Source organism: Ascaphus truei, chromosome 3, assembly GCF_040206685.1.
Source record: "Ascaphus truei isolate aAscTru1 chromosome 3, aAscTru1.hap1, whole genome shotgun sequence".
In the NCBI taxonomy this organism is placed as follows: domain Eukaryota; kingdom Metazoa; phylum Chordata; class Amphibia; order Anura; family Ascaphidae; genus Ascaphus; species Ascaphus truei.
Genome location: NC_134485.1, coordinates 208,264,209 through 208,291,984, shown reverse-complemented (window position 1 = coordinate 208,291,984; position 27,776 = coordinate 208,264,209). Strand labels below are relative to the sequence as shown.

Below are 27,776 nucleotides of genomic sequence, written 5' to 3'. Positions count from 1 at the left end.
ATTTAACTTTTTAAGTAAACACAAGACAGTGGCACTGGACGGGCTTCTCTTAAACAGGAAGTTTTTTTAGATGATATGTCCTTGGGTGATATGCTCTCCAAGGCCAAGCTGAACAAAGGCAGCACCGATCTTCCCGTAACTAAACTGAAGTTTTCTTCATCTGCTGAAATTAAACACACCACATTAGCGTCAACGAAAACCTGTACTATACATCAGCCTTATCCTGACCCATTGTTCCAAGGGTCGATCATATGTTGCCCCTGCGGATAGACATATACGAGATAAGGAAATAGAGGGATAAGTACAGTCTGAACTTGGATACAGAGATTGGATCGATTTCCATTTGATATATTCTAGGCTACATGCTACAATCTGCACCTCCACAGCCAGAACTGTGTCAGCGCGTTGTTGCGTTTAAATGAACCCTTGTCAGCGCATTTTATTGTTTTGCTAAGTCTAATCACAAGAGATGTGTAAAGTTCCCAGACTTCGGCATAGGGGCATTTTTCTTGCATTTAAAAAAAAGACATTAAAAAAATCATGAATTCACAAAAGAAGCAAAAATGTGGGCAAAATTGTCACATTTTGGCCAAACGTTGGCATTTTCATAGCTCAAGAATGTATTTTTGAAAATTCACTCCTATCCAGAGCCTGAAATATAGCTTTTGCAGGGGGGGGGGGGGGGGGCAGGAGATAAAGAAATATCGTCAAGATATATTCACTTAACCAGGTATCTCAGGTGTGTTCACAGGTATTTCTCTGTGTTGTATAGATGAGTGTTTTGGGAGGTATATAAATCAATGTGTCCTTTCTCTAAACCCGACTCTCTCCTCTTCTGCAAATTTGATATTTCTAGATGGGAGTGAATCTGGTCTATTATTTGGCGAATGTTTAGCATACCTGGACGACTGTGCCACCATTTTTGCAGAAAACGGTGCAAATTTTGTCCGGCTGTTAATCTCTACTAATCAACTCTGTTTTCTTCACCTTTTTTGCTGTACAGTACGTGGTTATACCAACGCGTCGCGCAACTGCTGTGGCTTTGCAGAGCTTTACCTCGCACCTTCTAGGCGATGCTGGCAGCCCGTACATGATTGGATTTGTAAGTACACAGTTATCCCATACATGGATTTATTTATCTGTACTTTCTATGCAAATGCACAATCTATACTTTTCACAAGATGAATGAATGCACACTGCACTATTTTGACAACAGGAGCATCTAAAACCGCTGCAAAATTTTGTAATGTGCAAAACGTATTATCCGATTGCATCTGATTATTGCTTGTAGCCTGTCCCTGTAGGATGGGCTTATTTCATGATCCCTGTGATTTGCAGAATAACGTTTTATTGTGCAGCCCTCACTGCGCTGCAATTGGGTTGTGCTGCAAAATGTTACCCAAGGAGAGACTGCAGATACACACACCTATTAAGTATTATAAGAGCTCATTATTACACAGCTAATGTAACCACCATTCACTAGTTACATGTCTATTGGGCATGGCTCTATCAAACACTGCAGAGGCATTAGTGTTTCATGTTTCAATGCATATAACACTATATAACAACAGCAGTGTATATAACAATGCACATAACATTACTACCTTTCCAGTAACTTCAACATCATATATAACCATATCATATCCGAGGAAGCTTTATAGGACGGGGGAAACAGTGCTATCAGAAATCATGTATTCATTAACCATAATCTCCATTTCTATCCTGGTTACACTAGCTTTACAACAGCCCCTTGTATATTTACTGTGCGACAGTTATAATCAACTCATAATGTTTTAGTCGCCTTGGAAACTAACACCTTCATATATTCTACCATGATGGTGAAGGACCTGGTATCTGTCATAGTAGCTCTTGTTCTGCATAATTAGAATGACTGTTCTGTTCTTTGTGTTGGAATATGTTAGTTGGCATGGCACAGCAGATTAGACATATGCCATCGTAGCAAAGCTCACAACCCAAGTCCCACAGTATTATATATCTATATATTTAATTGTGGCAACTGAAGTGCTACTGGGAAAGTGACCTCATGTATACAGCAGCATATTTGGATTAGCCATAAATGAAATCCTTGCGCTAAAAGTGGTAATCAGATACTGCCTATAATGACTGGTACTGTAGGTCAGGGGCGCTCAACTGCAGTCCTCAAGACCCCCAAACCGGTCAGGTTTTAAAGATATCCCAGCTTCTGCACAGGTGGCTGTCTACCACTGAGCCACTGATTGAGCCACCTGTGCTGAAGATGAACCTGACCTGTTAGGGGCATGTGAGGACTGGAGATGAGCACCACTGCTGGAGATGATTTGAGGCACATGAGACATATTCGCAATGAGTTTGAATAGTGCACACAGTGGTTTAGTTCAAAGTGTAAGTGTGTGTGTGTGTGTGTGTGTGTGTGTGTGTGTGTGTGTGTGTGTGTGTGTGTGTGTTTGCCTGTTAAGGTGGCAGCAGAAAGGAGGTGGTGGTGCCACTTTATAAATACACTAAGCATAGAGCAGTCATGATGAAATATTTTTTTAATGAAAGAGTAGTCAAAATATAAGACTGTCTCCGAATGCGAATAGTGGAGGTTAATACAGTAAAAGGATTCGATGAGGCTTAAGGTAGATACAAAAGTATCCTATATGTAGGTACCTAATGCAGTCTGACACTTCAAAGTAGCAAGCTGGCTCTGGTGATCCTTACCTGCTGTCAATTTCTAGGGTTGCATGACGTGAAATATGCAAGTATGGGCTTCTAATTTAACATATGCCTCTTTAATTAGTGTAGAGTTGGCACCATTTGGGCCTATTTCTGGCAAAGGTGGGGTCCTCCCTGTGCCCAGCTTTCTGCTTGTCACAAACGGAGTGTGGTCAGTAAACCTGCTGAACATGGCGACCACATGGCAAAGGGCCAGGACAGTGGAAGAGGTTTGAGCTTGGCCACGCAATAATGGTTCTTTATAAGACGCATTACACTGTTCTGGGCATTGTTTTTTTTTCATATGTTACATTTAATGTGAAACACTGGAATTCAAGCACATCTGATATTATAATCTCCATCAATATTTGAAAAGCAGGGATGCCGTCTATTAGAAGTTTGAGTGTAAAACTGGAGTGCTCCCAATGTGTCTCTCCATCTCAGCTGGCACATCACGTTTGAGGACCACAGAGCCATTTCACAGTTGCAGTTTGATGCATTATGCTAATTCTTGTGCTGCCAAAACGCATCGTGGAGGCTTTATGACAACATAAGGCTTTATTGAAACTGCCGGCAATTTGCAAATAGATGTAGAATAAAAAAAGGTACAATGTGTAGCCATGGGATGCTTCTAAATGTATACTTATGCAGCAACGTTTTGCTGGTGTTTCCGAGAGATTTCATATGATTTCTAAGTTCTATATTAAGTGGAAATTGATATTTTTCTCAATTTATGGGGGGAGATTTTACAGGGCTACCAGCATGCACTGCACTATAAAAACAAAATAGGGCACATGCCATGAGATATCCTGAAGAGATTGCAATATAATAAAAACATGTTTTATTCTGGCACCTAAATGTAGTTGTGCTGATGCACCGGGAAACAATGTGGCCTCCCTTAAATTATTTCAGCCAGTCATCATTTATACATTTCCACTCTAAATTGCTGCTTCCTCAGAAACATAAGTTTGCAATCCCACAGCCAGTCTGACCAGGTGTTGTCATTGTAATACCATGAAATGGTGGCTATGTATCAAGGCAATTTTTTGAGCAAACAAAGTTGCACCATTTTTTTGGGCGCACATTTTGCATCAAATGTAACAAATGGTTTCTTGCGTCTTGTGGAATGTGTTAGAAGCCAAGAAGTTAACTGCACATTAAGAATAACCGATTATTTGATGCAGATTGAAGAGAGAAAAAGGAACACGCTGCTTGATACATCTCATAATAATCTGTGCGTCATGTAACTCCTCCAAAAATCTTCCCGTTTCTCTCCGTAGATCTCAGACCTCATCCAGCAGAGCACCACGGAGTCTCCTCTCTGGGAGTTCCTGAGTCTTGGTTATGCGCTCATGCTCTGTCCTTTTGTTGTCGTGCTGGGGGGAATGTTTTTCCTGGCCACCGCGCTTTTCTTTTTGGAGGACCGTGCCAAAGCCGAGCAACAGTAAGTCGCCAAGGCTTCTGCTGTCTTATTTACTGTAGCAGGAGACTTTAGGGAAAGCCACCAAGCTGTCCAATCTGGCTCTTTACTGCTGAATGAACTTGCATTGCATACATGTGAATGATTCCATGTCACGCTAACTGCTATTGGCACATGTTCTGGCTCAGTGTAGGTAAGGAGTAGGATCAGGCTGTTTAAACTCGTCCCCTTTAAATGCACACAGAGTCCTTCTATCCTCTTTAACTTTATTGGAGGGGGGGGTTAACCGAAACATAAAACAACTTGCAGGTAGCATTTGTGAGAGGAAGGTAGAAAATGATTGCCTTGTTCTGGCGTGACAGTAAAAGGGATGTTATTCACAATGCTGCTGATTCCAAAAGAAGCATGCTTGTCTGTACAAGCAGGAAATACAATCAGCACTATGCCAACTAACAGGAGGGGGGGGGGCCAGAGCAGTCTAACTTACTGGGGAAAAGGGCAACTTGCTGGGAAGCCACAAGTGGAAGCAACATTGTTGCAAACTAGACTGAGGAGGAATGGCTGCCTCAGAACAGAGAACATAAACAGAGACGTTCTAGGACCAGGACAGCACAAGTTCATAACAACCTAACCATCATGTTACATCATCTTCACAACACAATATATTATGTGTGTTGCTATCATGAAAATCATTTTCCAACAGAGTTTTACAAAGAGGGGTGGTGGATACTCATCAGTATTTGGCCTGAAAGTTATGGCTAGCAGAGTACGGGGTCATAGCCCATGACAACCAAAGTGCATGTTTGGTTGTGTCCAACACCAGTTATTGGACAGAATTAAGGATAGTGAGCCTTTGAGAATAGGGGATTGCATTTAATAACTAATAATTATATATCACTTATAGACAGCACTTTATATGGTAGACTTAGCAGGCGCTTGAGCCATTATCACAAGGCAGTGGCAACAGGATTGAAAACAAGAACAGTACCATTATAACAAAGTCTGTGTTTTCCCTCTAACTTCACAACAAAATGAGCCCGATTATATGAGCGCTGACTTCTCTTTCCATTTGTCCAGTATCTGTAAGGGGCACTCTACATATTGCAGGCTATTGCTTTCCGGAACTAACATTACGGAACATCTCATCGATTGATAGCTTTGGTTGTGCTACTCACCCACTTATCTCAGTATAACTTTGGTTCTCCTCCTGTTCAGCTTTGGCATCTCTTTTGGTTCTGTTACTAATGCTTTTATCCCAATACTATAATGTCTGTGCAGCAGCAGCTACCCTAATAAGAATCTGTTCCTATCATTGTTTGTGTGTTACCATGGCACAGATTAAAGAGTATAAGTGCACCACAGTACAGCTGTTTCTCAGAGAGGAAAGACTTCTTTCTCTGTTACAAGAAGGATGTTTTATTACAGAGTAACAGAAGAGAGAATATCAGTGGGCACTCCAAAATCTTATGAAAAAGAAAAAAAAGATGTATTCAATAAACGTGTCAAGGTCTTGGCTTGATATTTTCTCTCTTCTGTTCCTCTATTTTTGGGAACTGATTCCGGAAGGTTCTCTATTGGCATTGGTGCACCACCAAGGTAATCAAGTTGTCATTTCAAAATTTCTGAGTGCATTTAAGTCCTACTGTACATTCAATCTTATTATAAAGTAAAACACGTGTTGGGTTTCCCCTTTCACATACCACTTGTCCTATCCCAAAGGGATATTTTATCTTGCACAACAACAACAAAAAAACAACCCCAGAAGATACCAATCTCCTACATACATTAAACTCTTTAATGCAGCATTGCCCCCTTTTTGTTATTGTTCTTTTTTTCACAGGATTGGATCTGGGGGATCTTTCAGTGCTGAATCACGCGGCTCTGAAGCCCTACTTAGAATCCTGAGATACTTACCAGCAAGTTACCAGTACCACTCCCTCATTTTAAAAGGGGACTTAAATAACCATCCAATAGGAAGTAGCAACCGAGGATGATGAGTCTTCCTATTGGCCCACGAGATTTAGCAGCAATTTTGTTTTCCCCGGGAGGGAGATTTAAATCCGGTAACTCCCCACCAGGAAGTACCCCGAGAACTGAAAATAGCGCACTTCAGATCCGGAGTTCTCCTGGACCCCCTGGGAAAAAACAGGGGGGGGGGGGAAAGGGTAAATAAAAATAAAAAAAAGTGTAAGGGAGGATTAGTGCTTTAAGTGGTGAATTGTTGGAGTATGCAGTAATACCCATCTACTGTATCTTCTCCGTGTTCAGTGTCTATTATCCAGGTACAACAAGCTTTTAGTCTATACCAGGGGTGGCCAACTCCAGTCCTCAAGGGCTACCAACAGGTCAGGTTTTCAGAATCTCCCTGCTTCAGCACAGTTGGCTCAATCAATTGAGCCACCTGAAAACCTGACCTGTTAGTAGCCATTGAGGAGTGAAGTGGGCCAACTCTGCTCTATACTACTGTATAGGTAGAAGCTATAGTTTGCTAGGGTGTCACTTCAGAATCCTGCTTCTGCCCATATGACATCACCACAGCCAGACAAAAGCAGTGACAAAGAATCCAGAGCTCCCTTGTCTTGCAAACATTTGCCTACTGACTTTGCTTAAAATGGTCTGCGTTTATCTAAACAGGAGCTTGTGTCACACATTAAAAAAGCTGCCTTTTCTTCCCACTAGAGAGCCATGCTCCGATCCCTTCACTGTTGGCAGCTGTAGTGACTCAGAAGAAGCTGCCATCTTGTAGCTTTTAGGTTGGTCCCTTTTTGTTTTGTATTATTTCTTTATTTTGCTTTCTTTTATACCGTAGCTACATCTAACGCTGTCGTATTCTTGTTTTGGTTGGTTTAAACTATTATTTATGATTATTAGGGGGAAAGATAGCAGAATGATTAACCTGTCCATTGCCGAAGACACCACCAACCCATTGAGCATTAACACACAGTGTCCCTTCAAGTAACGAGTTATATAACAGCCTCTGTTTTCTTATGAGTTATGAAGCAATATAGCAGCAGGTTGCCATTTTTATTAGTGCTCTACAGTACGTCCTAGAACCACAATGCTCCATTAAGTAATTTAACGTGACATTAACTTTAAAATTAGCTTTGTGACTACACGTTAACCTGAGGTAAAATAACGTCCATTAAAGTGTTACCTCTATCCAGATCCTGAAAAATTACATCTCTTTCTCTCTCATCACATTATTGGCAGATAACGCCAAAGTTATGCGTTAATAACTGGGAAAACAATGTCTGTTACCTTACTTGTTGTCACGTTAAGCCTCACCACATATTTGCAACGGCCAGTATCATACAATGAAGTCCTGTTTGTCCCTGTAAAGAGCTGTGCGTTAACTATAACAGCCGTTAGTTACAAAGATGCAAATTAGGTTTTACCCAACGTCACATACACCCACAAAAGTTTGTTACAGTTCATCCGGGGACTTAACGCTACGTTATGCAAGTTATACCCTGAAATAGGGCTTCTCTCTAAGGCTAAGACATATGTAACATCACGTTATTGGCAGATAACGTTATGCTGTAATAACGTGACGTTATGCCTATGCTAATGAGATGTATTCTGCCCATTGTGTTTTTTTTCTTCATATAACTAGCTTTGTAGCTACGCATTAATCTCGGGAAAAATAACGTCCGTTCCTGTTTTAGGTAATATCACTTTGAGTATATATACATAGTTTATCTAACCGCTCATCCACAATTTTCAATAGGAATGACAGAACGTAATGTGGTGCATAGGGAAATGATTACAAGAATACACAAATTGTCAAAGAAGAGTTTAAAAAAAAAAAAAAAAAAAAAAAAAAGGGGTCTCTAATAATTGCACTCATCAAATCTTAAAGGTATAACTGTATACGTTTAGGGTCCCAAGAAAAGCCTTCATAATTGAATTAACATATGTAATCCAAGGGTAGATGCTCATAAGTAAAATAGAAAAGTTTTATTACATCAAAGAATATAGAAACAGCAACATGAAGAGCTATTTACAGAGAAGACAATCTTAAAAGATGTGCAGAATTGATCCAAAAACAACTCCCCAAATCGGGTGGTGCAAAGCACCCAGGTACATTGATGGGCGCTGCAAGGAACCAACACTGCCATCACCTACATAACGTTATAATGACCATACATATCCACCAACTAATTTACATTCTTTCTCCCCCTATTTTTAATAAAGTTTTGTTTGATGTCAGATATTATTTTATTTTGCTATCTAACAGAAAACACAGTAACAGTTGCCTTTCGTTTATACGATTTACCAATCTCAGATGCTTATTTTCCCTCCAAGTTCAGAACGGTTATCTCCAGGTGTTTTGAGCATGCGGTTTTTTTGTAGTAGCAGCTTTTGTAGTTTTTGTTTTCTGTATTTGGAGAAGGCCTAGAAATATGTGCTACAAGTAACTGTAACCAGAGTCACAAGGAAGAGAACTCCTGCTACACTGGGCAAATTGAATGGTGCTTTGCAGTTAATTGTTTATTGTAGTAACATAAATCTAATGGAGCATGAATAATATAAATGAACAGCAGCCCATATACTCCTGTCCAAGTACAAATATTTCCCTAAATGCGCCATAAAAAAACGTTTAGAAGTAATTGTGCTGCATATCCTTATCTCTTAGTTGATTAGTATATTAGTGTTGGTTTTCAGTGCACATTGTATCTCTTAATATGAATTGTGTATATTCATTCATTCTCTGCCATCATATAAGCAAAAAGTTAATAGTAAGCACTCCAGTAGAAATTAAGGACCCAAGTGTGCATGTTTAAATAGAGAAAAACTGAAAGGTAATCATATCCAGTAAACGAATGACACTGCACACCCAGTTAAAAAAATAAATTAAAAAAAAGAGTATATTATGTCAGTAGATATATAGGGGGACAGATCCGACTTATCCGTTCCATAAGAAACCTTCATCAGAGCAAGGGATTCCTGGGAGGGAACCAAAATTTATGACCTGTCCCCCTATGTAATCTGATATCATGCAAGGTATTATGCCTGACACAGGTAATATACTGCATACACAGCTACTGTATCTCTTACCAGCAGATGCCCCAGCTGGATTAACTTTTTCACTGCCAGATGGATCTACAATTCATTGCTGACTTCTCTGGCAGCGAAAGGATTAAGATTTGGAAGCATACGTGTCAGCATATGATACAGCCTGTGCCGAGTAAATATATTTCCCTATATAAAAAAAATAGTGCAAAGGGTATTCTGCCAGAAGATCCCATATGACCGATTTAACTGACTAGGTCATAAAGTGCTTTCTGATGCTGGAAGATATCTTTGGGTATAGCACCACTAAACAGATAGGGGACACCGTATCTTTATGAAATGCCCCCCCCCCCCCACCCCCCAAACATGAAAAGTATGTAAAGGCTGTGCTGTACGTGAGTTTTGGACTTCAGGGTCCTTTTCTCCAGATGTTGGTCTAGTTTATGACTACAAAGTCTTTCAAGGCGTATCAGTACTTCTGCTTTACTTTTTGTTGGTTTCCTCCTGTCGGTCCCAAAGCTGACTGGTTGTAGGTACCGACACTTCGGTACTCTGCGATGCATATGCCTACATTTCAATCCTGAACCAGTTCTGCACAGGTGTATCACTAAATATCGGCATTTTGGAAATCATCAGTGATAATACTATATTTAGTTCAAGCAAACATGTAGTCACCCATAGATCACTCGTCTTCTAATCAGTAGGGGTTCTCTGTGACATGGGACAGAGCGTGTGCTACTATTGCTTTGGCGCTGCCTTGCATCTTATTACTGTAGTTGTACCACCTACATAAAATAAATAAAATGGGGGGGGGGGGAAATCATAATACTCAATAACTAAATTCAGATTTTATCTGCAAATTCCTACAAGTGCTTCTACCACGTCTATTAACTTTTCTGGAAGTCAAACGTTTTCGTAGAAACGAGCAGTCCCCTTTGCCTGGCAATGAATAGATGGATGAGAAGCACAAGTGAAATGCTTTCACTACCCGGAATGTAAGAATTCCAGAAATAGATTGAAACAATTTCTGAATATTCATTGTGCTGTAAATAGTTTCTTCCTCGGTCAGGATGCAGAAGGGCAGCAGTGCTGTGTTCCTTCCTCTGGCTTTCTTGTGCGGTTCCCCTAAGGAACTGAAACATTCCGATCGTCATGAAACACCTCTTCTGAACATGGGTAGATATTCCCTACAAGCCCGTCTCCAACTAGCAGCGACATTCATTAAATTACAATGGTGCTGATCAGTGCACTATCACGCGGAAACGCCTATTGACTTCAATTGGAGTCTTTGTGCCCTGACCGGCACTATCACGGTTTAATGAATAATCCGCATAGAGTTTATGCATGGAAATATTAGTCAGGGAGCAATACTTGTAGGAAGCAGCATGCAAACATCTTTTCATGATACGTTTATATCTATCCCAAATCAAGCTATGTTAACTATTGTTCTTAATACTGTATACAGGCATACCCCGGTTTAAGGACACTCACTTTAAGTACACTCGCGAGTAAGTACATATCTCTCAATAGGCAAATGACAGCTCACGCATGCGCCTGTCAGCACGTCCTGAACAGCAATACCGGCTCCCTGCCTGTACCGAAGCTGTGCGCAAGCGGGGAGACTATAGAGCCTGTTACACATGTGTTATTTACATCAGTTATGCACGTATATGATGATTGCAGTACAGTATATGCATCGATAAGTGGGAAAAAGGTAGTGCTTCACTTTAAGTACATTTTCACTTTACATACATGCTCCGGTCCCATTGCGTATGTTAATGCGGGGTATGCCTGTATGTGACTGTGATTTAAGCTATTCCAAAAAGTCTGTTGTGTGGAAGTATACATATTGAAATGATAAAATGCATAATGATTTTCCTGGGGAATGTCTCAACAACTGTAACCTCTTCTGTTGTTAAACCCATTTAGTACTGCATCTTTCTGCACTATTAACAACAAATACATGGCGGTTATTTACTACAACCTCCTGGATACAAAACGGGGGCCAAATCCGCGCGCACACACAACGACAGCACGTTTATCAGAAGTGAACCTCCTATTGCTGTTATCCTTTGCTCGGGTGCTGCTGGATTCAAGCACAGACATCATGTGACGCTGCTGGTCTCCGGATACAGTAAACTGAAGTGGAGGGTCTCCCACTTTCGTTTTGATCGGGCTGACCGAGCCCTCAGCCCAATCACTCCCGTAAAATGCGAGCGCTTGGCCATTACTTAGTACAGAAAAGGTTTCATGCAGAGGTGACCAACTCCAGTCTGCACGGGCCACCAATCAGGATATCCCAGCTTGGGCACAGGTGGTGCAGTGAATGACTGAGCCACCGGTGCTGAAGCAGGAATATCCTTAAAACCTGACCTGTTGGTGGCCCTTGCGGACTGGAGTTGGCCACTCTTGGCGTGAATTATTTTTCTTTGATAAGTAAGCGCTGTTATTAAGGTGGTTCTTACGGCGTCATTGTCAGTGCCGAGACGTTCTGCAGGGGATTAACATGCGCTGATGGAAAGACCCAACAGGTTACAATGTTGGTCTTACTGGACAAGAAGTGCACTAAAAGTGAAGGTGTTGCTAGAGCATTCATAGAGCAAGGACCACATTGACCAAATGTGTTCCACCTGTGTCAAACGCCTAATACAAGCCTGACCTAGAGAGAACTCACTGTTCCCTTGCTTATAGGAAGAATGGGGGAGTGGCTAAACCTACAGCAACTCACGCAGGGCCTTTGTAAGATTTAAAGCACTGTTTAATGGTACAAAGAGAGTCATTATGTTAACAACACTAAACAGAAGCCTCTCACTTGGTTGTAGGGATTAACATATAGAACACAGGACATTGGGTTTTTGCATCTCTATTGGTCCAGTAGGTTATTACCCAGTGCCCATGTGGTATTATAGATGGCAATATTTGATCATACTTGAGTAATTACATTTTTTATTTACATTGTCTTTAGAATTTCATCGAATTCAGGTCCAGTAAGCATCTGTATGCCACAGAAATGCAGGACACAGGTGACCATAATGCCGTAATGTACAGAAAGCCAAGACAGTCTGAGTAACGCATGATCAGGATGATAAAGGATGATATAGGAGGATAGAGAGGAGAGATACTGGCATAGAAGAGTCATATTGCAATCAGGAAACAGAAACTGCTAAAACAACGTCCAATTCATTTATATGCTGTCATGCTGCTTCCCAGTGCCGGGGAAGAGATCAGCTCCCTTGAAATGAATGGGACTGAAATAGTCTCCATCATGGGGAAGTGGCTCCATAGTACATTGATTAAGGGCACTAGAGAGTTACAAGCAGCCTGTACTTTACAGCTGTGGGGGAGAGTGGGGTAGTGCAGCTGCAGGGATAGTTTTTCAGGCTGCAGGGCTCCCTGCAGCGGGTGTGTCTGCAACGGTGTTCTACCTGCCTTGGTTTAGCGAGTTTGTGAATTTAGCCTGAAGTAGGTGAAGATGGATGCAGGGATGCAAAAAGAGGGAGCACTTTAAAATAGCACGTTATCCCTTTCTTAATTGGACTAACTCAATTAATTTTAAAGAGAAGCTTTCAAGGGCAATGCTGTCTTCCTAAGGTCAAGCAGCACTGGTGTACAAATCATTTCTAAAAGTAAAAATGTGTTGATAAAATTCAGGGGGACAGGGGAAGAGGTCAGTGAACACAGAAATGCCATGCGACGGGATACGCTAGTAAAATACTGCTGTGATGGACGCTATAGGACACATCTGACGTTAAAAAGGATTAAATAGAATATTGTGATGTGTTAAAAGTCGTGGGGTGTGAGAGGAGAGACAGAGAAGATGTAGGCAGCACAGTAAGAAAAATTGGCAGATAGATATTCTCAAATTGCATTTCATTGTGGGCGGTTTGTCCTACAAGTAGTATATTAAAATCCACAAAGCTAATCCAAGTGAAAATGTGGATCCCTGATGCATGCTTTCTTACACATTACCATAACCCAGGGCAGGGTTGCCTATTATTTAATATTATCCAGTGTTATACGCTGATTCGTATTTACAGATGTCTGAAGAATTTGTGCTGGAGGATAAATATGCTATGTCCTATTGGGGCATATTGGTGACGTTTCTCACCAACTGCAACCCATACCATGGGACACGTTTCACAGAAACGTGCCTCTGCAGGGGTTATATAGATGCAGAACCATCAGTGTGTACAGGGAACTGTAACATAAGATTATAGGATGATAGCACAACTCCTCTATAATCAGGATTGAAATGGCTAATTAGGCATCGTGTACAGGAAAATATCAAATGAAAGAATTCAGCTTCCTACTCTTCACTCTCATACATGTTATTCATTTGTTCAATTTGATATTAATTTGACTTTCTCAAAATATATTGCAAATTAAATGGGCATGCAAGGTGGCACAGCATCCATGACATACAAAGCCCACTGACACGTCACAGTACCCTTTCTGTTAGTATAAAAAAAAAATCATGCCTTTCTATTTGTGTCTTTTATTTAGGGTGAGTCAACTCATGATGCCACCGGCTTCTGTGAAAGTCTGATAAGGTAAAGTCATCAGGGGCTTTAGGGGGTATAATGTGCCCATTCTCAATACTCTCTGAGAGAAGATATTTAAAGCACCGGCTTCATTTACCTGGTCTAATCATATGCATACACACATTTCAATCATTCTGCAACATATCGTTATTTATAGGTCTGATATTGGTTTGCCGTCAGCAAAGGTGTAAGTGTGAATTATTCCTAAATCAGCATTAAGCGATAACGGTAGTAGTGCTATTTACTGGAGAGGCGTGCTCTTTACTGGAGAGGCGTGCTATTTACTGGAGAGGCGTGCTATTTACTGGAGAGGCGTGCTATTTACTGGAGAGGCGTGCTATTTACTGGAGAGGCGTGCTATTTACTGGAGAGGCGTGCTTTTTACTGGAGAGGCGTGCTATTTACTGGAGAGGCGTGCTATTTACTGGAGAGGCGTGCTATTTACTGGAGAGGCGTGCTATTTACTGGAGAGGCGTGCTATTTACTGGAGAGGCGTGCTATTTACTGGAGAGGCGTGCTATTTACTGGAGAGGCGTGCTTTTATTCTCTTGCACCGTAAATCTTGCTGAATGGAGGTTGGTGCTTTAGCCTCTGTGCTCCGAGGTTGGTCCTTGATCTCTTCTGATGGATAACTGGGTAATTACACATTTGGCTCTGTACCAAGCATGCACCATTTACCTTTGTTGCTGGCGCTGAGCTGCTTTCCTGGATTTAGTGCCCTGGGGCACACATTTCTTCTCCCCGTGTTCCTTTCCATCGTTTATCCCATGACCACTTTCAGCAGTGCCCCCCGCTGTGGTTGTCTGATTACATCCCATATACCTTAAGAACTTTAATTACCATCCTTGTAGATTTCCCCCCATTCCCCCCCCCCCCCCACCCCCCCCTTTATAAACCTAAGAGCATCTCAGTATCTCAATTCAAATGCAAAGGGATGTTCAAAGATTTCTTCTGGCTTAACAATGCAACAATCAGTGTTTTTGAAAATGGAAAGGGAGCATTAGTCTTTAGGCTATTTACATATGAGGCACACCACCTATTAATAGGACAAAATACTACACACTGCAACGGGGGTATTTCTGACATCCGCTCATTACCACAATCTAAATTGCATTAAAATGCAAAGATTGTTTTATGCAGCTTCATGGAATAGACAGGAAACTAATAAAATGTATATTCCTGTCCTGAGTCTTAATTTCAAACAATCACATAATACTCAATACTTGGGTGACATTATAATATAGTACATAAATAGACAGACAGAGCCCCTAATGATAGCACTATTCCGATGTGATATGGTGATTCTTTAAAATAACTTTATTAATTGACAATGACGTTAAAATATTGGGGTCTAAAACAATGTTGTTTTATGTACTAAGTTACATGCCCCTTGCAGCACCACTCCCCTTGCAATATATTCAAGCTGTAGCGGGGGTACACCATAAGTTTCTAACTGGCATTATAATATGTAAAAACATCTAGTACATTTGGGTGCCAGACTCGTTGAGCAAGCAGAATTTAATCATACGAGAGAACAAATGGCGTAGCACTCCAGGCTGAGAAAAGCAGGATGGTTTATTCCAACGTTTCGGTTCATTGAAAAGGTCCTGCTTTTCCCAGCCTACTCCATTTCTGTCCTAATTTCTAGTGGCCACTTTAAGGCAGTGGCACTACGCTAGAGCCACACCACTTCCTCGTGCTATTATTATCAGCAAAGGCAAAAGCCACAGCAATGCATTTCTCTCACCACACATTATACCAATAAAAGTCCTCATATCAACCAAAATGACATGAAGCTTAACTTTTTTTTCCCTCTCCCATAGCAGTTAACACTAGAAGTAGAATTAATTAATTCAAGAACTAGGGGGGCGAGGGGAAGAGAGAGTGGGGGTGTAGAAAGAATCATTTTTATGGACAGTTGGCATGTTCCAATTTAGTCAATAGCATTATTACATTCAGGTCGGGAATAATAGGCTATAATTGCGTTTATAATAGTTTGAATGGGAAACGATATCTCATGAAGTGATTTACTTTGAATTAAAACAAAACAATGACCTACATTTTTAAATGAAAATGGTGTCATGGCTTCAAAGTTTTTGAAAAGAAAAACACAGATCATTTTAAAATGAATTACTCTTATTTGTCATTAGAAATCATAAAATAAGCATAGCTAAGAAGACAAATACTAGAGTAGACTAGCGATCTTACACATTCAGAAAGAGAGAGTACAAGCTGATATCAATACAATATCGCATCATTATAGTTACAGTTGAAAGAACGGGTTTTGTTAACATGCTGTGCAAGACAAACAAAGTAACTGGTAAAATAGAGTATAACATATTGCCCCTCTAGTCTCTTGCTGAAATCAAGTGCTTAGCACCAGGTATTTGAACAGATATAGCAAAGAGCCACATGAGTTAGAGCGGAATACGGACTAAAAAAATAATAATCATTAGCATCAATACAACACACTTCATAGAGAATGAGACCCCACTGAGGGTTACATGGCCACAGAGCTGGGAAAAAGTGATGCTGACCTTGTGGGTTAAACATATGCAGCCTGATTTGTAATGCCTAACTCTAACATGAAACATTTCCACATATTCATTAACATCTTTGAACCACTTTTTAGAGGTGCTGTTTGATCAGAAACCAGAAAAAAGGGGATATTATGTTGTGAATATATATATATTCATTTCCCAGAATCCCTTGCTGCAGTGGAAGCACTGTATGCTAGGTGATGATGGTGAAAGGCAGGGTTGCAGACCTTTCTAAGACATGTGAATGTGCTCACAAGTGATCTTTTCATTTGCTACTATATATGCTATACGGTGGAGGGTTTTTGTCTCCTTTTTCACACAATGTATTATTTCCTTGTAAACATTTTATAAATAAATACATTTACCTTAATTTTATCAGCTGCACAATAAGCTTCAGAGATTCTTTGGCTGCACAAGTAATGTTATAAATGTTCACAGGTCAACACCTTTGGGTACAAGAAGATAAACCGCTCTTGGACATCGAGTTGTCTCTCAGATACACCCACGAGAAAACAGTTTTATGATCCCTCCGGAAAATCCTATGAGTACAAACTGAAGGCTTTTCCATTGAAGACCTCGACTACACCAACTCAATTCAAACTGCCCTAAAAACAAAAACAAAAAATCACTGGGATCACGTGGAAGTGAACATTTTTAGAATTAATGAAAAGCATTGGACTATGCAAAGTGACTCCGGCTATCTGAAGTTATGGGTACCAGTGGCTGATCTGAGAATGTGTTCTGGAAGGTAAAGTGGGTGCAGGGAAGCTACTTCAATCCAAAATGCGCCTGTATCTCACATTGTATGAGACGGAACAAAAGAATCGCCACTGGTTGAAATTTATATCTCACAATTAACCCCTTTGGTGCAGAGGAATTCCGTGAGTCACTCTTACCAAAAGGGTTAAAGTTTTAATTATTTAATTTTCTGAAGGATACTTTATTTCAAATGAAGATGCAACAAATATTATATATGTATAATAGCTGTATATACAATTTTTACACATGTATATAAATATATAGAGGTGTGTGTATATTTTGCACACAACCACCATTTATTTAAGCCTTGGGTATCCCAAGTGGTCCATGTTTCTACAGATAATGGATATTTATTCTCTGAAGTTTCCAGTGCCACAGCTTTAATATGAAATAATTAAACAGAACTGGGAAGTGAATGTCTCTGTTACACTTGTATATCAAAAATAGAAGATTCGTGTGCTCTCCTTTCAAAGTGTATCTTTTTTTTTAAAATAAGTGTCCAATGACATATCTGACTGGTGCTCTAATCTGGAGAGGGCCCCGTGCTTGGTCCTGTAGGATACTGTAAATGTAGAAAAGAATGGGCACTATGGATTTTGCAGCAAATTATTCTTTATTATTCCACGGCTGACATTTCGGCTACTTGCAGGCACAATAAAGTCTAATTTGCTGCAAAATCCAAAGTGCCCATTCTCTTCTGATACAGTCTACATTCCACTTGCCAATCCTTGGCAAGGAGTTGACATGGTGATGATATTTCTCCATTACCATGTTCAGCTTCCAGAGGAAATTGATTATAGCCGATTCCAGCGAACAGTGCTTTGGTCAGTTTATGGTTTTCAGTCTTGTACATAATACAAATCTTTCCTAAAAAGATCACCAAGCGCCTCTGCATATTGCAAAGCAATGTGTTGATGACCTATTTCTAGCAAAAGAGTTGCTGTATTACTCTCACAGACGTTGGTTCACACTATTGGGGCTTCCTAAAGAGGTTCTATGCAAAGGTTTCTGGACACCAACATGAATTTTAAAATTTTAGAACTAATTTTCGAGATGTGTTTTTCCTTCACAACCATATGCACACATCAGCACTAGTCTACATCACCTGCTGACACGAGATACTGTGCACATCCAGGTAGGATTTCCAATTTCTGCAAACGTGTGTTTTCAAATCAACCCTCTGTCTTCTGTTCTGTTCAGTTTTCTGGACGAATTGGGCAGGGTTGTAATATTCCCGTGTTCAGCAATGCCATATCCGATATGTGAGTTTGTCTTTAAAGCTGCAGTTCAGTCAATATCCTGCATGTGTGTTTTTTTAATAAATCAGTTCTGTAGTAAGAAAAAATACTTGCTATATACATTGTCTAGCCGAGGAGTGACGTTAAACTAGTCAAGTCCATGGTGTTCTGCCTTTATAAAGGGTTCCACTTGCCGACTTCCCCACCTCCAATAAGCAAGCACTAGTAACTCACTAAATCCATCCACTCCTGAAACAATGGCAATTCAGTCTACCTAGTCGTCATCTGACCCCCAACACTGCTCATCATGAGTCAGAGGAACAGTAGCATATATGTGCTGTATAAGGCCGCAGTCCCAGTCTGCACTGCAGAACACGCGCACAGCGCTTAACTGCAATCTGCAATCTGCGATCTGTGGCAGATGCAGGAGATTGGGAGTAGGGTGGGGGGGGTCTTGCAGGGGCGTGGCCATGACCTCACACGGATGTTTCTCCCTCATTAGCCGAACCGCCATGGGGGGCGTGGCCACGCCTCCGTCACAAATTCTAAACACAATTTTACCGTCTTTTGAAAAACTTCATACAGTGCGGCTGCCAAATGCGCGCGAAGGCACATACTGGGCCCAGCCCCATTGAGGGGCGGTATTTGTTCGTGCGTGCGCTGTAGAACGTACTTGGGCCGCAGCCTTAGGCCTTGGACATGGTCAAAAAGACCATGCTGAGGCGCACTGAGGGGAAAGATTATCCTTATCAGCGCGACTTCAGACGGCGCTTCCGCAGGCGTGCGGAGGTGTGTGGAATTTCAGCCGACAGACCAATTTTAGATTTCCCGCTGAGGGAAGCACAGGGCCGGGTCACGTGACTGCCAGAAGCCAATGACAGTCCGTGACGTTGGCGCCGTGACGTGGCGCGCTAGCCCCGCCTCCCGCTCCACCTCCCGCCCTGCACACAAGCGCGCTCGCTGGCGCTCATGCAGGGACAAGAAAAATCTCTTGCTTGAGCAGGAGAGCATGAGCGTCAGCGCTGCCCAGCGCCGCTCCCTGCACCATGTCCCAGGTCTTAAGAGGGAGATGATCACAATAGTACAGCAAAGAAAATGCTTCACATTTCTGTTCAGATGTAGCGTTGCAGTGGGATGCAAGAGGAAAAAGAAAAAAACTTTGTATCGAGAAATTGAGAGAGGTGTGAGGCTGCTGTTCAAAGCTGCAGCCCACCTGCAAGTTGAACTACTCAACATTTAGGGGACCGTGTACCAAACAGGCTGCAGGAATACTACTGTACATAAGCCCTTAATTATGGTCTCTATAAGAAAAGTGACCTTTTTACCATTTGTTACAATGTAGGCAGATTTGGCTAGTGCTAGTTGAGACCTGGTAACTGCAAAATAAATCTGTACACCTTGAAGAACTGACGTTAGGAGATTCTCTGAGCACCATTGTACGTCCCCCGGCCAACATTACTATAAATGGTACAGTACTATGCCCTATAGAAGCGGATTGGCACTTAAAGTGCACCAAGCCTTAGCACTATTTAGTAACTCTGGGCATTAGCCTGGCAGCTTGATGTATTGCTGTTTGCTTAGCTTTTGTTAGAATGCTAGATTAAAACTGTGCGTTCTTCCCCAACACAAAACACATCGAGAATAAAAAGCTTCTCAGAAAAAGGATCAAAGACAGACTGAAAAATAGAATGTTTCTAAAGTAATACACAGTTCTAAACAAAGACAAATTGAATAGAAGTGAATATTCACCTTTTAGCTGTGGCCTTTGTTTGAGTTGCATGGACAAATGTTGACTCTGCAGTCTGGCAGTCAGCACCTGGAATAGAAATACCTTGATTTGCTGACCCTTATAAATTCTCACACTTGTATTTGTGCACAAAACATCAATTAGTTTTATTTTATTTTTCTCATTTAAGAGACCAGAGGGAGGTTAGCTTGGCTTTTTAATTAGGATGTGCATGGTGTTGTTTACGTAAATCGCAAACTATTCCAAAGCAAAGCAAGGACATTCTCAGAATAGCAAGTTTGTAAGTCTTTGAGGTCTACTAAAATTTGGTGGCCGACGTGACATTTTACCATTCCCTCAAAAACTAGGGAGTATGCAGAAAGAATCAATGCTGTTTAATTTCTGCACATATTATTATAATCTACATACGCTACTGTATGAGTCATTTTCTAAGACCCAGCCATTTCGTTTTTGTGACTTATGGTGTCACTACCTGGGTTTATTGAATGACTCCCCCTAGATTGGGGTTGAATATTCATACTTGGGGAGACCATACACCATAGTAAACACAGATATAGAGGTAGCCAGTGTTAATACGATTATTATTTTCTTGGTGTATATATCTCCATATGCTGCAGCAGCACTGCCATTTTATCAGAGGAAGACTGCGACAATTGGAGTTATAGTTGAATATATTGTGTTACCACCAAGAATAATGTCACTGGCTATATCGGTATGAATCAGCATTGCAGTATTCAAGTCTGTACGGTTAGGTTATAAGGTCCATTGTTAGAGGTAAGAAAGCATTTTGTGTCTTCAAAGAAATGACCTCCCAGTGCAAGGAGCATATGAATACTGAAAAGAAAAATTATATCAGAAAAGGTATTAGACATGAAAGTATACAAAAACTGGACCAACATTTCAATCCTGGTGTGGCCCGTCATCAGGGTTTATAAGTCTGTACTACCCTTACACCTTCCATCCATGCAGAGGCACAGACACCCCTACTGAGGCAAATATCTCTGGAAGCAAGGGGGTCCCCGGAGCTGAAATGAACCATTGATCTCTAGAGACCCCTGCTTCAATCCTGTAATAAAAAAATGAAACCTGGATTGCTGCTTTAAAAGCCACAGACCCTTGCATTTAAGTATGAGTGATTCTGAAATCAAAACTGCCAGGGACTACTATAGATGATAAAAATATGTATTTTGCCATGCCTTTTAATATGAGGGGGGTAAAGGTAACATGCAGCTATTCCTCATAGTCATAGGGGATGGTGCGGAGTTCCCAAATAGCTCTTTGCTAGTTGATAGAAGATGATGATGTGTGATTCAGAGAAACACAGCACGATATAGCAATTAAGTAGCACTGACTTAACAAGGTGATCATTCACTGGTGCTATAGGTGTAACCACCAATTATTGCCCATGTGGTTGCATGGAAGATGTTACGCAGTAATTGCTAACACACCCTCAAAAGGGCAGGACATGCAAACACTTGCAGAAATGGACCAAAATAGCATTAAAACTCCCTATGAAGTAGTGCTATGTATTCAATGTGCCCATTATATAGAGGAAACTTTTGTATGAGTACATTTATATGCAACATAAATTGACACATGCTAGTTGTACATCTACGTTAAATTTTTTTTGATAAATTACAGCTTTTTACAATTTAAAAAAAAAATACTAAACTTTTCTTTTAAATAAAATGTGTGTGTTTGGAAATGCCGTTAGAGATTAGTTATATTGTACAACAGCTTTTAGCATATTGATTTTTGTGCCAAACTGCCTTGAGTGTTTAAAGTGACCAAATGATGTCTTTCTTTGTATCCCTTTAGATTGTATGCTCTGGCCATCAGGGAAGGCAAAAACGACATGTTTCCTGTATGGTGGGTGGGTGTCTGGGTGTCTGGGTGTCTGGTGTTATACGGTCTGAAACTCTTGAGCCACATAATTATATTTTGTATATCAGCTCAATATCTAGGGTTAAACATTATAATGTAGAACAATGACTATTGACTGCATGTTTAAGCAGTAACCATCATTCAATAACAGAGGATGGCAGAGTGTTAACCCACAGAATAGACAAAGAAAAGTATGGTACAAGTGATACCTTTAACAGCTAACTCAGGTTCAAGAGAGTGCAAGCTTTCAGGGCCACACAAGTCCCTTCTTACTTTCTCTGTCTCATCATTCAGTAACCAATAGTTACAAGCGGTCTTTAAAGCCGCAATGCTACATACTTGGCTCCTGTAACTTTCCTTTTGGGCGACATCAGTGCAAATGCCAGTAACCCATCATTCTAACGATGGGCCTTATAGTACTGAAGGGGCTCATAATGTGTGGGATGAAGGGATTCGCACTTTAAATACTGGAGAAAGTAAAGACTTGCTTCACTACTCTAGTTGGAGGCCTCTTCAGCAGCAAAGCGGGTGAGCGATTTGAAAAGCAGACGTGGACTTAAGAGATTACAAACCAACAAGGTAACAGAAGAGTATTATTTTAGTATTCTGGGCATGTGGACTTTCTATCAATCTCCACAGAGTAAAGTGGACAGCAAATTTGCAGCCACACCTTGAGAAGGCTCTAATTTAAGATCAACATGAGTAACTTTCTCTGATCTTATTGGAGGAATATGTAATCCTTTTGTTTTAGCATAATTCAAAAGAAAAGAAAATCGCACCTTCAGTTTCACCAATCTCTGCAAAGAATGCATATTATCAGTAAGGATAATGCATAGTATATAGCAGGACACCAGAACCTTGCTTTGCTGCTGTGGGGACATCCCACACTAGACATACAATACAGAAATCGCCCAGTCAGCTATTGAGGATATTAAGGGTAACAGAGACCACAAAGAGAAAAAATGTAGAATCAAGCGTTGTGAGCAATGACTTCCTTGCTATAAAACAATGAATTACCATAGTAAAGAAAACACAAAACCCATGTGCATACTGTGAGATACATACTCTCAGATCTGCACTCTATCCTAGATGAATGATCAGTTATACACCTGCTATTCCATAGCTAATGCACACATATGTATTGTTCACAGAGCTTGAGAGACAATCTACCGCCTATCTGTATTTAGAAACACGATCTTCAACTATTAAAGTTAATACCCTAAATCTTGATGGGCGTTTTTAAACAATATTTCCAAGATGACATTATGTTGTTTAAGGTTATTTAAAAGAATGGTTTGTCTTGAAGGTGTAATTATATTCCAAGGTATATCTGAACCTCTTCAGCTCCGAGGGCCACATCACTGGCACTGTTTACACACAATGCCAAAGAGTGATGAACATCTGTTTACGTCTCACATGTGACATAGAAGGTAACAAGACATTGCAGGGGTTTGGTGACTATCAAATAACCCCAACAAGATGCCAATGGGCACAGATGGATGGTATGTACGATAGACTAATCGCCTACACGATTTAGTCAACGGTTGAGGTGCCCAGGCGTAAAAAACCAAACAAAAAATACCATCTATAACTGAACTTAACTTCCATACACAAGAGAGACTTGACCAGATCTGCATAAAGCTATTTCTCCATTCCTTTCGGCAACAAATACAGAAGAACAAAAAACATGTGATTGTACTTATCACTGCATGCCTGACCCCTATACAGCCAGAAGAACCAGAAACAGTTCTTTGCAATGCATTAGTGGCCCATCACGCAGCAAGAGTTAAATCGCCAATTCTTTGCAACCAAAATAATGATAACTGTTCAGACATTGAATCAGAACTGCTCTAGAGTGGGATTAGTCTAGAAATATATTTTAACATACCGACATTCCTCCACAAAACTGAACTGATGTGTGACTGTTCGCAAGAGTTTTGTGTTTTCTGTACAGGGCATCTACAAACATTCCCTTACCTGTTTGAAGAGGCTGTTGGCGCTCGGTTTCTGCACGTCCTTGTTGCAGAATAACATTTTTATGTATGAAAAAAGTATATCTACATCAGTGTTTCTCCTCATGAAACCTCAGGCAAACTGTATTTGGGAATTATCAACCAATGACATTCCCAAAATGCGCTTAATGTGTGCACCTGGTTCTTCCCAAAACCTGCTCTGGCTGATGCCCCTTTGGGAAAGGGCCGAGAAATACTAAACATGTTTGAGAAGCAAGTTCTGAACTCTTATGATTACTTTTTGTCTGACCACCTGAGAACAATGTGGTTTTCCAAGTTGAACCCAGCACAGAAAATATTTGGTTTTAGCTGCATTTTGTTTCGAACCCATTTGCTACTGAAGGAACCTGCAAGGCGATGCCGAACTCCCTTATATAGGCAAGGGGTTACACCGGCACTTGTATACACCACATAATAAAAAGTGATTTGTGCAAGTGGATGTTTTCTTGTCATACAAGAACTGAAGTAAAATAGTTTTCTGATTTGTTTCAGGAAAAAAAAAAGGGACTATTTTATTTTTTAGAGAAATTGTAAACCTCAAGAGTATATGAAAGAGAAAAAAAAATCCAAATATATACCTTTATGTAAATGACGAAAAAATAAAACTATTTAAAGCAATGTTAGTTTATGGGGTTTTTTTTTCTCCCTTGGTTTGTTTCAGCATGAATGAAAGTTGCTCTTGCATTTGGGAACTGATGTGTGTTCCTGTATGAGGGTAACCTAATTCCAGTGCTCATTCTATACTCGTCCTGTGGGTTCTGGTTGTGGGTGTGTGTGTGGCCATAAGTTTGAAAAAGAAAATCTTCAAAAGAAGAAAAAAAAGTTTCAAAATAGAAGCACGCCGCCCTGGAAACAGGATGAGTTGACAACGGTCTTAAATAGGGATTACAAATGTGGGTGTTGGAAACAAAAAATTCTGCATGATGAAAACAGGACAAAGTCACCTGCAATACACATTCCCTTGAAAAACAATTCAATACAATATCCCTGTCCAAACGATGCCACCTGCTGGCTGCTAGGGGTGTGATATCAGGTTTGCTACACCAGTGTTTCGTATCTTTAGTCAAGTCTACCTACAGAAAAAAACAATTGAGTTAACTTTATGTCCCCTTTATTGCAGATCCCTCTAAAAAGACAAAAGCCTGTCGCATTAAATCTCACTGACTTCAGTTTGTAGACAGTTCAGAATGCCACAACAAGGCGTGAAGAAAGGGATGCTCGCTATGTCACAGAAACGCAACACTGACCATTGCATAATGTCCCACGGTGCTTCTCACCCAGCATAATCATTACATGTATATTTTGGGTACATGATTAGGTGCAGCTGTCACACCTAGCCCTCTGGTTACAAATGAAGAGCTAAAAATGAAAGACAAAGTGGAGTGACTTAAAGTTGTCAATCCATAACCAGTATTTTGACTCGCGGCCACACCAGGTTGCTGAGGCAACCACCTAACATTGTATTCTTATGCAAAAGAAGTGCATTCACCTGGATGCAAACGCATTGGTTATTCCCAAGACCTGGTGTGGCCCCTGTGGAGAGTTTGAAAAAACACTGATCTATAAGGTCTGAGAAAATATACTTTTATATAACGCGTTCTTTTTTTATGCTAATGTGTCTCCCTAGAAGTTCTGTAACGCTGTTGATGCCTTCTCATTGAAAACCATTGTTTCAGAAAGTGGTCAACATTTTATACACTTCCCTCTAAATAAAACAAATACAAAAAGGTCGTCTACAGTGTTTTATGAAGCATCAAAATAAAAAGAAAAGACTGAAACTCAGCTACAGGCGTGTTAAAAGTTGACATGCACAAAATAAAAATGTATGTTTCTTTTACATAAACTATCACAGACTTGATCTCTAAGAGGTAAACTCTATATACTGTACTATATACCCATTCATTTAAATCCCCATTGATGAGAAAACGTCTCAAACGGACGATTCAGGGTATACAGTATATACCATTTACCCTGGTCAATAAAATAATCCCAAAATGTGTCATTCCTTGGTGCAGTGTGTTTGCTTAATTAAAAAGGCGAGGACGAGGCTGTGGTTCCACGTATTTTGGTATGTATCACCTCATAGTGTTTTGTCCATGATGAAGAAGGCAAATAATTTGCACCATGTTTATTTATTGTGGATAAGGGTTGGTGCAAAGAAAAACCGTCCATAATAAAAAATAAAATACATCATAACACTGTACAAGACCTGCGTAAAAATGTGCTCATCAAGTACAAGCAAGATCGATGTGTCCGTATTTATTTTGCCTTGTTCAGGTTTGTTTTCTTATTTTTCTTTGCCCCAGCGGGTGCACTCTCTTTGCGCTTGGCTGCCACACTGGCCTTGGCTTTCTTGCTCGGAGGAGCCTGCTCACCCGAGCTTTCCTGACCGCCACCTGCTCGCTGCCCAGCCCCTCTTTTCTTCTTCTTCTTCTTCTTGGATTTGGGGGCTTGCGGCTGACCCTCTGTACTCTCTGGCTTGTCCACCACACCGTTCTCCTGGTGCTCCTCAGATGCTGCCTTCTTTCGGTTCTTGCGCCTCTTGCTCTCGGGTAGAAACCCTTTCTTTTTCTTTGGTGCGCTATTAGCCTGGGGGGCGGCCTCAGCTACAACTTTTGTCTTCTCTTTTTTGGGTCGCCTTGAATGAGAGGAAAAAAGTGGGGCATTAAGACTTCACACATTTTGTATTTTGTTGAACAGAAAACAAATTACCTCTTTGGCAGGGAACTGAGGCTAATTTAAAGTTAGCAAGCACCTTCTCTGTCCGAGGGCCGTGACACATTAACGTGCAATACATTGAAAGAAGTAGTTTTGACAGTATTTAACCTCAAACCGTTGCAAAGACAGAAACTGTGACTGTTAAAAGATGTGCTGTAATATTAAGCTACTCTTTCTACATCGCCAACAGATTGCTGTGGATTAGTTATATCCCTTATAGTACAACTGCTCTCCTGCTTCCCTTTATCACAAGACTCTTGCACACAAGCAATTCCTACTTTGCACCTGGACTTTGATTTATCAACGGAGGGCAGGTGTGTGTGTGTATTTCTTCCATCATTCGTAGATTGTACAGTGCTGTCTACAAAAATAGAGTTGTGGAGGGCAGGTGTGTGTGTGTATTTCTTCCATCATTCGTAGATTTTACAGTGCTGTCTACAAAAATAGAGTTGTGATAAAGTATGACATCTGCTTACACAGACCGGAATCCTGATTATCTAGTCATCTAGTAGACCATAGAGATTTACAATTACGTTTTGGCCTGCCAGATATTCAGATTATCACAAATACATCTCTATTCCACTGACAATCAAAAAGTTATTCTATATAAATGCTGTTAATAGATTAATTTATTTTTTTACTTAATACAGTATTGTATTTATTCAGGAGAACATAAAGATAGTGGACTGAGACGAGGGTACAAAAAGAAAAAGGAGGGGTAGGCTAGAATATAACAGTTATACCGTGGTATGTTGTTATCTAGGGGAACAATTTCACACTACTTCTGTAGCTTTAGGTTTTTAGCTTCCTCAAAAAGTATCTCTGCCCCAAAAAGTAAGGCTGAGCTTTGATAAATCCAGCCATCACTGGACATCGGAGGATACCCTTTATCAAATTATGTATTTAAAAATATAACCTGAGAGCGTGGTATTATTTCTCCACAGGACTGGGCATTAACTCTGGGGAATGTTAGGGCATATCTCCGAATTTGTGCCTTGACTTTGGTATTCTACCACAGTGGTAAGTATTCTAACCATTCAACTATCAGACAGAATCTGAAATCAGAAGTACCATAGGTGTCTCCGAACCACTTCAGTCTTTCAAACTCTTTGTGCCTGTTGTCGAGTACACTGCATTTCTCTATTCCTTTTTTGTTCTCCCACCCCTCTGCTCTTTTTACCTTTGCTGTGTATCCCACATACTGCACTTT

General features: G+C 40.6%; 2 protein-coding genes across 3 annotated transcripts in view; one reads left to right on the top strand and one right to left on the bottom strand.

The window, feature by feature from the left end:
* The window catches only part of SPNS2 (SPNS lysolipid transporter 2, sphingosine-1-phosphate), a 191,922-nt gene extending 167,456 nt beyond the window's left edge, over window positions 1-24,466 (top strand). The window contains exons 10-14 of one of the 2 annotated variants that reach the window (XM_075589983.1): window positions 1,004-1,102; window positions 3,975-4,138; window positions 6,794-6,867; window positions 13,631-13,677; window positions 16,647-24,466. In XM_075589983.1, coding sequence (XP_075446098.1) covers window positions 1,004-1,102; window positions 3,975-4,138; window positions 6,794-6,860 — 330 coding nt within the window. In that variant the 3' untranslated portion in view covers window positions 6,861-6,867; window positions 13,631-13,677; window positions 16,647-24,466. The remainder of the gene's footprint in view (window positions 1-1,003; window positions 1,103-3,974; window positions 4,139-6,793; window positions 6,868-13,630; window positions 13,678-16,646) is intronic. The other variant, XM_075589984.1, reaches the window with a different exon arrangement.
* A 1,111-nt stretch (window positions 24,467-25,577) lies between these two features.
* MYBBP1A (MYB binding protein 1a) overlaps window positions 25,578-27,776 on the bottom strand; it is a 64,214-nt gene continuing 62,015 nt past the window's right edge. The window contains exon 27 of the mRNA XM_075589981.1: window positions 25,578-26,486. Within this exon, the coding sequence (XP_075446096.1) occupies window positions 26,108-26,486 (379 nt within the window). The 3' untranslated portion in view covers window positions 25,578-26,107. The remainder of the gene's footprint in view (window positions 26,487-27,776) is intronic.